At 53.5% G+C, this 14205-nt stretch overlaps 2 protein-coding genes across 2 annotated transcripts; one reads left to right on the plus strand and one right to left on the minus strand.

Annotated features, from left to right (window-relative positions):
- The first annotated feature begins 318 nt into the window (after positions 1–318).
- Positions 319–9247, plus strand: Il27 (interleukin 27). The gene is made up of 5 exons (XM_037203545.1): positions 319–397; positions 5453–5613; positions 5698–5796; positions 7149–7307; positions 8816–9247. Exons 1-5 carry the CDS (start codon positions 319–321, stop codon positions 9062–9064), a joined length of 747 nt encoding a protein of 248 aa, XP_037059440.1. The 3' UTR covers positions 9065–9247.
- Positions 9248–9252: 5 nt separating this feature from the next.
- On the minus strand, positions 9253–13469 carry Apobr (apolipoprotein B receptor). The gene is made up of 4 exons (XM_028861318.2): positions 13326–13469; positions 10508–13000; positions 10157–10422; positions 9253–10072 (listed from the first exon to the last, which is right to left on the minus strand). Exons 1-4 carry the CDS (start codon positions 13380–13382, stop codon positions 10003–10005), a joined length of 2886 nt encoding a protein of 961 aa, XP_028717151.1. The 5' UTR covers positions 13383–13469; the 3' UTR covers positions 9253–10002.
- Positions 13470–14205: the final 736 nt, after the last annotated feature.

The raw sequence follows: 14205 nt of genomic DNA on the forward strand, positions 1-14205 counted from the left end.
ACCTGTGAGTTCTAGGCCAACTTGGTCTACATAGCAAGCTCCAGGCCCGCCAGGGCTACACAGTGAGACCCTGTCTGAGAAGGGGGAGGGAGCTGGAGAAATGGATCAGCAGTTAAGGGAGCTTTCTGACCTTTCCGAGGACACCAGTTCACTTCCCAGCACCTTTGTTACTACAATTGCCTGTAACTCCGTTCCAGGGGATCGAACACCTTCAGTTGCTATTAGCACCCACGTGCTATAAACAAACCCCAATGCAGACATACACATATAATTAAAAATAAAACAGATGTTTAAAAAAAAACTAAACAAAGCCCCCAGATGGAGTACTACAGCCACATCCACCTTCCTGTTGGAGGGCGAGCATCAGGGGCTCTCCACCTGGCTCAGAAGCCTCCAGGTGAGGCTCAACTCCAGGCCTTCCTGCCTTCCCCACAGGCCATCTTGGTGGCACCATGGGGCTAGTTCTGAGCTTTGGCACTGATGTCACATGACCTAGGGATTTCCCCAGTAAAGCACAAGCTGGAAACACAGGAGCTGAGTTCCAGTCTTCATTCTGTTACCGCTCTCCACGTGCCTCCGGTAAGACTTTCCTTCCCATGGCTCCGCTGCAATCAGTAAATACTGCCCCCCGGTTCAGGGTTCCCCCAGCTCTGGAGAACCCACAGGGTGTGGGAAAGAACGAGAAACTTGGCAGATGGCCCTTTCACTCTTGCTCTAGGTTTTAATTTCCCTGTAATCAGTGGCTGACTTTGAAACCAACTGTCAAGTCTCAATGAGGAAACTGAGGTCCAAGATTGGCAAGTTACACATTAGAAGCCACACCCCCAGCTTCCTCAGTTCCATTTCTCACCTCTTACCACATCCCTTCCATTTCCTACTGACTCCAGGCTAAGCCACAGCACCTGGGACACTGAAGTGGGAAAAGTTCAAGTTTGAGGCCAGCCTGGGCTACATGAGACCATGTGTTTTTTTTTTTTTTTTTTTTGAAGCAGGGTCTCTCTGTACTGTAGCCTTGGATGTCCTTGCAGACTAGGCCAACTTCACAGAGATCTATCTGCCTGCCTCTGTTCTGAGTACTGGGATTAAATGTGTGTGTCTCTGTGCCTGGCTTGAGGTCCTGTCTTACAAAACCTTCATAGCTATAGATAGATAGATAGATAGATAGATAGATAGATAGATAGATAGATAAAGAGATAAAGAGATAAAGAGATAGACAGACAGACAAACCGACTGACCGACCAAGCAGTAGGTGAGGTTCAAAAATAAAGCATTAAGTGAGGCCGGGCGGTGGTGGCACACGCCTTTAATCCCAGCACTTGGGAGGCAGAGGCAGACGGATCTCTGTGAGTTCGAGGCCAGCCTGGTCTACAAAGTGAGTTCCAGGAAAGGCGCAAAGCTACACAGAGAAACCTTGTCTCCAAAAACCAAAGACCAAAAAAAAAAAAAAAAAAAAGATGGCTAAGTGAATACACAGCATTTGCCATACAAGGCTGAGGATCTAGAATGGATCCCTAAACCTGAATAAAGGTGATGTAAGATAACTGACTCCACAGAGTTTTCCTCTGACTACCACATGTGCGCTTTGACACACATGCCCTATACACATGCACACAAATGATAAAAAATTAATAATAATAATAATAATAATAATAATAATAATAATAAAGCAGGGAAAGGATAGAAAATGCAGAGACAAGTGGATGGTTTGGGCTGGGTTTTGAGGAGAATTGTGTAATTCTCCTGAGGGAATTCTCTCTCCTGAGGGAGAGTTTTATTTGTGGATGGGCCATCTGAGAAGGTGAGACAGGAGTTAGCCAGGATCTTTCAAAGAGTAAACTCTTCAGATACCTGAGGAGAGGAAGGAGGAGCAGCAGGTGCAAAGGTCCTGAGGATCTGATGTTCTAAAAGCCACGAGGAGGCCGGAGGAGGCCGGTGTGGCAGAAGCATTGCGTGGGAGTAGAGTGAGCGAGACACACCCACTGCAAAGCCCCCGTTTGAGATAAGATCCGTGTCAGGAGGGGATGGCCGTGACCCCAGGGGAGCCAAAGGGAAAGGTCCAGGGCTCGGCACTGGACAGGTGGAGTCACTTGGGCAGTACTGGGGACAGCATTCCAGGTACTAGAGCCGGCATAAATGAGGGCGCCTCCAGCTGGCGGTCAGGGGAAGTGATGAAGGCCAGAGGGACTGGCAGGGAAGGCAGGGTCCCGAAGGCTGTAATCAGAGAGGTGATTTATTCATGAGGGGGACAGGCAGTGGGAAGGCCAGTGGACAGAACGGAGGGAGGACCAAGGGCTGTGCTCCATGATGGGAGTGGGGTGGCTGTGCAGAAGACCAGACCAGTCTCTGTCCTTATCATCCCCCAGCCCCCCCAATAGTCAGAAATGGGTGGATGAGCTGCTGCTCCTGGGACACGGCAGTGGACACTTGACTGAACCAAGGTGTTCTGGTCCGGTGTTCCTTTCCTTCCCTACAGCACTTGAACAGCTTCCACGACTTGGTATCTCCCTGGCACTGTGTCCCAGGCATCTTTGAGTGGACAGTGCTTAGGCAGAGCTGAGGAGGTGGGGTACCCGCAGGGGAAGCCCCCTTGGTTTCTGTCTCACAGCAGGAAGCCAGTAGGGAAACCCCACAAGTCCCAAAAGGAAAGTGGGAGTTTGGGGAAGAGCAAGAAACCCCCATGCTCTCTCAGAAGATGGGAAATCAAGGGTGTGGCTGAGAGCAGGGTTGTGCCAGAAGGGACATTGTGGTTAGGCTCCATCCCTGACCATGATCTTTATGGTGCTGAAACACTAGGACTACTGTGGGTCGTGGCTGAGGATTGAATCTCATACAACCCCAAGCTGGCCACAGGCTGAACCTCAGTTCTGGTCATTGGTTGAGATCTTATGCTAGCCTAAGCTTTCGCCTCACCTGAGTCACAGCCTCAGTCAGAGGCTGCACAACTCTGTCACTGATGAAGCCCTAAGCCTAACACTGACCAGCCACAAGCAGAGGGTTCACTGATAGCCCCAAATACAGAGACAGCACATACACTCACCCCAGACTAGGTACTGAGTTCAGCCCTAGTCCAAGTTCTGACCCTAGATATGGACTGAGCCATAATCCTGTGTGACTCTGCCCATAGACTGAGCCATTGTCTGAATAAAGCTGATCATGATAGCATGGCCTTGAGATGGGTCTCCTTCAGCCCTGGCACTTGGTCACAGACACCTGAATACCTTCTCTCAGTGCGTCAAACTAGTCCCCGGCAGCCCCACACAGACTCATTCCTCACTATGGAGCTATGACTTCCCGCACACTCTTCAGCCATCTGGTAAACCAAATGAGGGGATGGATGAGTCAACCCCACCAAGTCCCCTCTTATGGGTAATTCCCTTACCTGGCCATCTGTCATTCAAAGGACAATGGACTGGCAATGGCCCTTGGATACTAGTGACAGCAGAGATGTATGAGGAGGCTGGGTCTTTTGGGTCCCACCAATGGACAGAACTATGTGAGTGGACAGAGTCCCAGAGGTGCGGAGCTGAGGGAGGGGCTGGACCTGGGAGCCCAACCGTGGATCTGGAGCTCAGATGGGCTGAAACCCTAGCTTCCCGCCACCCCCATGGTTCCCCCTCTTGGAAGGGAAATTACATTTCCCCATTTTAGAAGGGAAGACTCAGTGAGCAGAAAGCTGAAAGTACAAGCAGGACAGAAAGCGAAACTGGGCGCAGCCCCCAGTATAAGACCCCCCTGCCCAGGAGATGGCTGCACACAAAGGCTGGGCCCTGACATGGGCCAGGTGACAGGAGGCCTTGGCTGGCGTGAGTTGGAAGCTGGGACTGGGCAGAGGGGTGGGAGGTTTGGTGGAGCCTGGGAGAGTTTAACAGGTAGAGTTGGAGCAGAGGGCTGAGGGGCAACACTTTGGCCAAGCTAATGGACACTGCCGGCTGACAATGGAAATGAGCCTGGTGTGAGTGGGCAGGGGCCAGAGCAGTGAAATTACAGCCTTGCCCAGGCTGGACCAGTGATGGGACCCCTCGGCTGGGAGGTGTGAGGAGGACTGGATAAGCAGTCTGGCCAAGAGTGGGACTATGTAGACAGATGAAGACTGAGAGCTGAGGACAGTCGGAGGAACATGGTGGGGGTTGCTGAGACAAGTGGTGACTGGGACCAAGGGGGCAGCCCCTCTTGAAGCTTAGAAGGTTGCCAGTCTGCAGCTGGTAGCTGAGGAGCTAGGGACAGAACTGTAGGGAGAGAGGCCAGTGGCAGGACGGGGCGGGGACCAAGAGCTGGAGGACCAGGGCAGGATTCACTACAAAAGGGGTCTTGGAGTGTCCAGAACCTAGAGCGGCGGTAAGTGGGTATGAGTTAGAACAGCTTAATCTGGGGTGTAATATTTATCAGGGTCCAAGGGTACATGCTTTGTCCTCATCCTAGAGCTAGGTAGAATTGTGTTTTGCTTTACTCTTCAGGATTCTAGAGAGTCAGAATGGTTCCCAAGCCAAGAAGCCTGAATGCCAGAGATCTCAGGCACTGCCTACTTCTGAAAATCTGTTAACCCCTACCGAGGGCACTTAGAGGCGGCTTAGAGATTATGAATGGACAGAAAAGGGGCCTGGGGAGGAACAGGAGTGGGACTGGATTTGGGGATGGTTTTGGTTTGGGTTTCGAGGGGAATTGTGTAACTCCCAATTGAGAAACCTCTGAAGACTGCTCTCTTCCCAGTGCCCCACTCCAGAGCCCTGCTCCCCCTTGGGAGCCTGGGACACAGAGATAAGAAGTGACCTGCTCAAGGGAGGACTAGGAAACCAACCTTCTCCCTCCCATGAGTGCCACCCCACCCCACATCCCTTTGTACTATGCTGCTGGTTTACCCCAGAAGGGTTCCAGTGCATGACGGCTTACTGCCTTCCATCTGAGTCCCTGGAAGAGAGCCACTCACTGGCTTGGCTAGGTCTTTCCCATGGCCCTAGGTCAGTTCAAAGCACCAACGCTGCCTGGGTGTGCCCAAGGAATCCTTGGCAGAGCACCGTGTCCCCACTTCTGAGGCAGGTGGCTATTTTGTCTGAGTTCCCTGGGGAAAGCATACTGGCCTGTGTTTGGACGGATCTGGAATCTAATCCTGCCTCCCTGTTCCTTTCACTGTCCAACTTTGGCTAGTCACTTTACCCAATCTCAAGGTCTTTCTCCACTGTAAAATGGAGAAAGTACTAGCAACCAGGCTACATGCATGCAGTTATGCAGGCCAACTGACCAAGGGTGTTAGTGGGTGGGAGGGTGTGTCAAGATTCTACCTTTGTCTTCTTACAACAGTGGCACTTGTGCAGAGATGACACAGGGCAGCCTCTGTGGTCCAAATGGGGGTTCTGAGGGGGCAGCTTGAAGATGCCAGTGAAAGGGACTCAGAGCTTGTATAACTTGTCCTTTTCTCCAGGCGTCTCCATCTTGTCCCCTTTCCTCCTCTCTCCAGGGCTCAGCCTGCTGCTGCTACCCTTGCTTCTGGTACAAGCTGGTGCCTGGGGGTTCCCAACAGGCCCCCTGAGCCTGCAGGAGCTGCGCAGGGAATTCACAGTCAGCCTGTACCTTGCCAGGAAGCTGCTCTCTGAGGCTCAGGGCTGTGTCCACAGCTTTGTGAGTCTCCCTGAGGCAATCGGGTCTGGAGGTGGGGACACCCCCGTGTCCCACTGGGCCCCACTAACAGAACTTACCCTTCAGGCTGAATCTCGATTGCCAGGAGTGAGCTTGGACCTTCTGCCCCTGGGACACCATCTCCCCAATGTTTCCCTGACCTTCCAGGCATGGCGTCATCTGTCTGTGAGTGAAGGGCACAGGCTGGGCAGACTGGCAATGAGGCATTGATATGGACAAGGGTTTGAGTGAATGTGGATCTGCAGATTTATGTGGTTACTATGCCTCCATAGCGGTGAAGCTGGAAGCCGAGGATAGTGGCACACATCTGTAATCCCAGTACTTGGGAGGCAGAGACTTCACTTTGAGAGAGAGAGAGAGAGAGAGAGAGAGAGAGAGAGAGAGAGAGAGAGAGAGGAGAGGAACACAGGGAGATGGAGCACACTGGAATTTGAAAATGGGAGCAGGAAGAGGGTGAGAATGACTTTGGGTGGAGGAAGAGGTGGGGCTGGGACTGATTTGAGATCGGGAAAGGAGGTAGTTGTGGGAAAGAGACGGGCTGGTCACAGGGATGGAAGTTGGAGGTCAGGTCAGAGATGAGAAGACCGTTGTGGACATGGGTGAAAATTATCCCTGGGATGGAAGAAGGGGGTGGAATGGGCAAACGATGGAGACTGCAGAGGGAGTTGGGTTGGAGTGGGAACGAGGTAGCAGAGCAGGGAGAGATGTTGGAAACAGGATGTGATTGACAGGTTGGATAGAGTAGCAAAGGAAGGAGTGGAATGAGGCTGTGGATGGGGGGGATAAACCGAGTTGAGGCCAGAGAAGAGTATGGGCCAAGAAGGAGATGGGATAGAGCTCAAAGCAATCGTGGGGGAACCCAAGAATAAAGTCAAGGAGGCAGCAAGATGCTCGGTAGATAAAGGTGCTTGCTGTCAAGCCTGGCAACCCGAGTTCAATCCCTGGGACCCACGTGGTGGAAGAAGACCACCAGTTTCAGCAAGTTGTCCTCTGACCTCCACAGGTGTGTGTGCACACACACATACACACATGCTAAAAACAGACACGATGTAATAATATTTTTTTTTTTTTGAGACAGGGTCTCACTATTTGCTCTGGCTGTCCTGGAACTCACTATGCAGACCAGGCTGGCCTCGAACTCACATCTACTTGCCTCTGCCTCCCAAGAGAGAGGGTTAAAGGCGTGCACCAATACAGCCGACACAATCAATTTTTTGTTGTTGTTGTTTTTTGTTTTGTTTGTTTTTCGAGACAGGGTTTCTCCGTGTAGTTTTGTGCCTTTCCTGGAACTCACTTTGTAGACCAGGCTGGCCTCGAATTCACAGAGATCCGCCTGGCTCTGCCTCCCGAGTGCTGGGATTAAAGGCGTGCGCCACCACCGCCCGGCACAATCAATTTTTTAAAGAGTAGATTTGAGGATGAAGTGGAATCTGGAATGAAAAAGAGACCCACACAAAGCTGGGGCTGGGTTTGGTGTTCTGTAGGTATCTCTTGACCATCCCCCCTCCCTTCAATAGGACCCAGAGAGGCTCTGCTTCCTTTCCACCACACTTCGGCCCTTCCCCGCCCTGCTAGGAGGGCTGGGGAGCCAAGGGACCTGGAGCAGCTCAGAGAGGGTGCAGCTGTGGGCCATGAGGCTGGATCTCCGGGACCTCCACAGGCACTTACGCTTCCAGGTAGAGTGCCCACTACACCCTTGACCCCTGGGATCCACAAGCAAAATGGGCTCCCTGGCTCCCTTTTGAAACACCCCTGTGAATCAGGCTGGGGAGACATTCCAGATCCTGTGAGTGAGCAGCAGCATCAGAGCCTGGCTCTGCCCCAAAGTCTCTGCCTGCTCTTGGGGATTGGACTCCAAGGAAAGAAGAACCCGGGGTCACCCAGGACAGACGCTGTCATCATCAGGCCCAATATCTGTTCTCCTCTCCCTCCAATTCTGACATTACTCAGATTCTCCTAGACATTTCGGAGGGCAATAGAATTTTTTCCTTAGTAAAAGGAGAATAGAAAATGCAAGCAAGATCGAGAAGTAGTTATGTCATACCTGCTGACCCTGGGGGAAAAAATCCTAAATAGCAAAGAGGGACTTCCTGAGCAGCGGCCCCCCAGAGTGACCCAGGAGATCAGTCCCACCCTGTTTGTAGCACCTTGCTCTACTATGGCTATTTTTTTTTACATAAAAAAAAAATAGGTAAAGAGACTGAAGAGATGGCTCAGTGGTTAACAGCACTAGCCTCTCTTCCAGAGGCCCTGGGTTCAATTCTCAGCACTTAAATGGCTGCTCACAACCATCAGTTCCAGGGGATCTGGTGCTTTTTCTCACCTCCTTGGCACTAGGCCTGTAGGTGGTGTACAGACACACAGGCAGGGAAACACCCATACACAGAAAAGGAATGTAAAAGTTGATTTTTTTTTTTTTTTTAAATCTAGTAAGCCAAAAGTGTGGTGATGCATTCCTGTAGTCCCAGACACTTGGCAGGCTGAGGCAAGAGGATTGTGAATTCAAGGCCATGCTGGAGTTACATAGGAAGATTCTGCAAAAACAAACAAACACAAGAAACAGAGCTGGAGAGATAGCAGTTAAGAGCACTTGCTGTTCTCTCAGAGGATAAAAGCTCACAAACATCCACAGTGCCAGTTTCAGGACATCCAGCACCCTCTTCTGGCCCCCAAGAACACCAGTCATGCAGGCAGTACACATGCTCCATACATGCATGTCAAATGCGCATACATACAAAATAAAAATAAACAAATCACTGAAAATTAAAAAAACACATTTTTTTTTTTTTGGCCTGGAAAGATAGCTCAGCAGTTAAGAGCACTGTTTACTCTTGCAAAGGACCCTAGTTTGAGTCCCAGCATCCACACAGTGGCTCACAACCATCCTGAACTCCAGTTCCAGGGGACCTGATGCCTCTTCTCGTCTCCTCAAGTACTGCACACGTGTATTGCACATACACTAGAGTACACACACACAAAAATGAATAATTTTAAAGGAAAAGCAAACAGAGTAGCAGACTCAGATAAGATGTGAGACGCTGACACCAGAGGTCTGAGGTAGAGGCTGTCCGGAGCAATCATGGCCTGTGGTCATAGATGTCATTAGGAGGTGATGGGTAACAGAAGGAATGGACTCTTAGGTTTGTGAGGTGGCACTGTGTGACCCATGGATCTATTCTCACAGGTGCTGGCTGCAGGATTCAACTGCTCGGAGGAGGAGGAAGTGGAGGAGGAGGAGGAGGAGGAGGAGGGGAAGGAGCTGCTTCTAGGGGCTCTGGATGGCCCCAATCAGGTGTCATCCCAGGTGTCCTGGCCCCAGCTGCTCTATACCTACCAGCTCCTACATTCCTTGGAGCTTGTCCTGTCTCGGGCTGTCCGGGACCTGACGTTGTTGACCTTGCCCCAGCACCCAGGCCCGGCTTGGGGTTCCTAAACTAAACTAAAAAGTTCCCTCCTGGAGGGACTTTTAAGCTCCCTTCCCACATCCACTAAGACTCTAAGGCTGGGGTCTGGCCGACAGTGCAGGACAGTCTCTGGCCCATTTGCCTTTGACCAGGCAGAGTTTCACTAGTCCCCAGCCCTGACCCAATAACTTAAAAGCCCAACAGACCTCACCAGATATTTATTTCTTGGATATTTATTTATTTTTAGAAAATGATGGTTTATTTATTGTTTCATTCTTGAGTTAGGCCACCATGCTGGGTGACTAATAAAGCCCTCTGGCCCACTCTGTGTCTCCACGTCTTCACAGGAGTGTCTGGCACCCACTGAGCAGGAGAGCTTGGGAACAGTCCGAAGCTTCTGCCTAGCCAGAACCTCTCTCTACTCCTATGTTCTTGGAGTTCCTGCAACGTTCCCCAACTCTGGCCTGGAGGTTACCATAGCAACCTGCAGTTGTGATATTGAGCTATCATTTTAGAAACTCAAAGCAACTGGTCTGCTGCCCATGGTCATTGACAAAGAAAGGCAGCGCTCTTTCTTTTGGGGGAGAGCGGGGGCTTCCACCCCAGAGGTCTGTTATCTTACATAGCTCTCTGTGGGGCTCTAGCATGATGGGTAATTGGCGGGGAGGGCGCGGCGATCATACAGGGAAGATTTAGGGGAGTAGAGTCTTTCCAACCCCGTCTTCCTTGTAGTCTCCTGAGCAGCCCAGAGAGATGGGAAAGGTGACCAGGGCAGGGACCTATGATAGCTTACACTGGGGAATCCAACTCCTTAGAGTCAAGGTCTTCATAAACATCTGGTGTCGCTGAGGCCCAGAGGGTGAAAACGATGTGTTCCAGGAGCAGAGGGAGTCAAGGGTAACAAGAGTCCAGCAGAGCGTCCTGACCCTCCCGTAGGAGGCCTGTCTCACGAGGGCTCTAGGCTCTGTCACTGTGGCTTCGGCCGGCTCAGGCGGGCTTGCAGCTCCTGCATCATGCCAGGATGAGCGAATCCAAACCTGTAGAAGGAACAGACCCATGGGAGCTGGCCCCCGATGCCCACAGCCTCCTCACCAGCCCGAGTGTGGTGCCCCTGGGCCTACCCATGTCCCAGCACTTTTTTCCTGGCTGGCATTGGAGTCCCTTCAGGCCTTGGGGCACTTGGCTCTGAAGTCTCCTCGGGTTGAAGAGGTGCCGGCTCAGGGAACAGCAGCTCCTCCTGGGGTTGGGGGCTGGGAGGGTCATACTGCGGCTCAGGAGCAGAGATTCGACGCAAAGAGGGCCTCGAGCGCCGCCGTGAGGAATTTCGTGAGAGAAGCACACGACTTCGAGGGACAGAGACATCCAGGAGGGACCCGGGGAGCAGGGCCTACAGGGCGAGGGACACAGACAACTGTGGAGAGCTGACTTCCAAATTCCGCTTGTCCCTCTCGGGGTCCTGCGGCAGCCCTCACCTCATTCCAGTGGCTCTGAGCATCTCCTGGGGCACTGGCTGTGGCCCCCGCTGATTCAGAGGAGCCAGGCACAGCTAACGTGGGAATCTGGTGTGTCTGCTGGCCTGAGGCGTCCTCCAGACCTTCTGGATCATTCTCCTGGATCTCTGTCCTCTGTGCTTCTCTCACGGCCTCCTCCACATCACGTAGCTTTTGTGTCTCTCCCTCAGAGTTGTGGGCCCTCCGCTCTCTTGACAGCCCTCCCCTAGCCTCGTCTTCCAACGGCATCTGCTCTCCTAGGAGCCCCCCAGTCTCCACGAGGGCTATGGACCTCTCAGCTCTCTCTGCCTGGGAGCCTAAAGTCACGCCATCCATTCCCCTCGTCCCTTCTGCCATCACAGATGTCCCCGTTTCTGCCTGCTCTCCCTCTCCCGTCCCACCGATTTCTTGGACATCATAGCCAGTCGCCTTCTCCTCTGCTGCGCCTTCTGAGCAAGCTTCCTGCCCACTTTGCTTCTCTGGAGCCTCTTCCAGCTCGGTGACTCCCCCCGTCTCCCCTCTGCCCTTGGGATGCCAGGCTTTCCCAAACTCCCTCTCTGGAGCCATCCCAGCCTCCCATTCGGGCCCTTCCTCGGCCCCCACAATCCTGCTACCCAAGATAATCTCAGCAGCTGAAGAACTGGTCTGTGTGTCTTCATTGTCCTGTAGGCTCAGAGCCACCTCCTCCAGCCTCCTCGTGCTGCACGTTCCGTTTGTCTCCCAAGGCGCCGCAGCCTCCCCCGCACCAGCCTTGATTTCTGTGGGCCTGGACTCCCCCACTGACTGGCCTGCCTCTGCTTCCTGGCTTCCCTCCAGCTCCTGGCTCATTGCTATGGAGGCCAGTCCTGCCTCTGCTCCCCACCCTGGGACCTCGGGCTGTTGAGACTCCTGGCCTCCTTCAGCCTGGACCTCCTCTGCCTGCCCTGTTGCAATCTCTTCCTCACCTGCTTCTTCAGCATCTGCTTCTACCTCCTGGGTGTTTGTGCTGTCCGCATCCCTTCTCCAGTTTCCCTGGGCTTCTAGCTCAGGACCTGCAAACCCCATAGGCCTGCTGTGACAGTCCTCCAAATGTAGCATCCCCGCTGGGCTCAGGTCTGGAGCTCTCCTGGTCTCCTCCTGACCCTTCTGTCCTTCCTCAAGTTGTTCAGTCAAGGTCTGGGAAGCTCTCCTCAGCTCAGGGTCCTGTCCTCCAGTGACCTCTGCTCTCAACACCTCTTGTCTCACCTGAGCTGCCTCTCTTTTCTCTCCCACATACGATTCCTCAGGCCTGGCTTCTGGAGATTCTTCCAAGTCAGGCTCCCCTTGAGCCTCCTTGTCCAGGGCTAGCACAGCTTCTGTGGCCCCAGGGCTCCTTTCCTCCCTGGGGGACTCTTCTGCCTGCACCTCCTCCTCCAGACTCACCCCCTTCTCTCCGGTGGCTGGGTCTTGCCTTTCCTCGTCCTCAGAGCTGCCCCGTGTCTCCTGGTCTCCCTCCGCCTGCTTCCCTGCTGTCTGGCCTTCAGTCATCTCTCTGGTTCTCTCCCTCTCCAGGGGCTGGGTCTGATGGCTAGCTTCAGCCTCTCTCTTCTCATCCATCTCATCCTGCTGGCCTCCCTTGCAAGCCTCTTCTAGGACCCAGACTTTCCCAGTAGCTTCTGGGATGCTGTCTTCTGGGTCTGGCCCATATTCTGCTTCCTGAATGCCCAGGTTATCAACCTCCTCCCTGCCTGAGGCTGCCCAGGCCTCTCTACCCAACATGGCCCAGTGCTCAGATTCTGCCTCTGGGTTTTGTGTCCCCTGTGCCTTTGCCTCCGTCATCAGGACCATCCTCTCTTCCTCCTTGTCAGCCCCTCTGGCCCCAAACCCCTCGGGTTCTGCATCCTTGACCACCCAGTCTGTCTCTTTGCTGTCCTCCGTAACCTCCTGCCCATCGGTACCAGCATTCTCCTCGGGCTCCCTGGGCCAGGCTGGCTGTGACTCCACTCCCCTGGCCAACCCTGACTCTGCGGCTCTGACCACCACCTCCTTTTCTTCCTTCTGTTCACAGGTTCTCAGCGGCTCCCCACTGCTCACTTCCTGCTCACCGTGCTCCCAGATCTCCTGGGCTCTGGTACTGCTCCCGTCTCTGTGAGTCCCAGGCCCTGCCTCAGGCCTCAGCGGAGCATTTGGCTCCTGGCCCCTGGCACCCTCAGCTGCCTTCCTGGACCCAGTGTCCTGCCTTTCTGCTTGGAGCCTTGGGGAGCTGTCTGCTCTCCACCCCCAGGTCTGTTCACCAGCTAAACTTCCTTCTTGGCATCTTATGAGCTCTCCAGGAGCTCCTACCCTCTCTCCCTGGTCACTCCTAAATCCCTCCAGTGCCTCCTGGGCTTCCTCCTCTATAACCTTCTCTGGCTTCTCTGCGGCCACTTCCCCAGGCTCTTCAGCTGCCTGCGGCTCCCTCTCTACCGTGGGGACTGTATCTCCTATGAGGTAGGACACAAAAGCGCTGAAGGAATCCTAGAAGAGAGGAGAGCAGAGTGAAGACACTCAGGGCAAGGGTAGCCCTTGCCCCAGGGGCACTACTCCAAACAAGCCCAGGTAAGAAATCTGGGGTTGGAAATCTGTGTAAGGACCAACATAGGGTCTATCCTGGAGTACATGCACGCACTGGCGGGGGGGGGGGGGGGGGGGGGGGGGGGGCGGGAGATGGAAAGACTGGAGTCTGACTAGGAGTCTGGCTGACTGTAGGAAAGGGACCCAAGCCTGAGGAGAGGCTCTAAGGGAGCAGGAAAGGTGGAACTACAGGGAATGGCCAGAAGCCTCTGGGATCTCCCCCTCTCACCAGCGCTCCCCGCAAGGCCTGATGCAGCCCAGGGAGACGAAGCCGGAGAAAATCCATCCTGTAGGTCTCTCTGTGTCCAGAAAGCTCACAATGACCATCAGTCCCCACCCACTAATGCAAGCCTGTCCTCCCCAGCACCCAAGACACTTCCTCTTCTCTTGTCTCTGCCTGACGTATCTCCACCCCAGGCCTTGTGCACCTCCCCCATGCTCTGGGATGACTTCCTGACAGGCAGGAAAATGGCTGTAGAGTGTCCAGGTGACTCAGGCTCAGGTGCACATCTGGAGCTAAAGGGCAGAGGATCGGGCCAGAAAGGAAAAAATGGGAACAGGAGACCTCAGAAGTGGGTATGGGGGAGGGGGCATGTGGCAAGTGCAGCCCGGGTGAGTCAGGTCTCATATTCACACCTCAGCCATTTCCGTCTCCTCCAAGCCACAGCCTTCAGAGAGAGGAAGCTAGGGTTTGTGGTTCCTGATTGATCTGGGGGAGAAGTCGGAGTGAGGATGGAGACTAGTGGAAGTGCTGGCCCCCCACTTCCATGCCGTGAACACTTCTCTGAGGAGTGAAAAGTCTGGACTGGTGTCTCCAGTGCCCATGTCCTCAACTGTGGCTATTCTTGTACTGGGGCCATTGGTTACTCACAGCTTTCTGTGAGCTCCTTTTAAAAAACAGAAACTGCAGAATTTCTAGAGCCCTGCATGGGTAGTAGGATCCCTTTTCTCACTGGCTGAATGATCTAGGAAGAACACCATAGAAGGGCGTATTTCAAACAGCAATCTTAATGACCGGGGGTTGAAAAGAGCTGGGGCAAGTGGGCACAGGCTGCTAGAAGCCGTAACAGAGGAATGGGCTGATGAAGAATGGCCAACATGCTACCCTA

This window comes from Peromyscus leucopus, chromosome 1 (genome assembly GCF_004664715.2).
Source record: "Peromyscus leucopus breed LL Stock chromosome 1, UCI_PerLeu_2.1, whole genome shotgun sequence".
NCBI classification, from domain to species: domain Eukaryota; kingdom Metazoa; phylum Chordata; class Mammalia; order Rodentia; family Cricetidae; genus Peromyscus; species Peromyscus leucopus.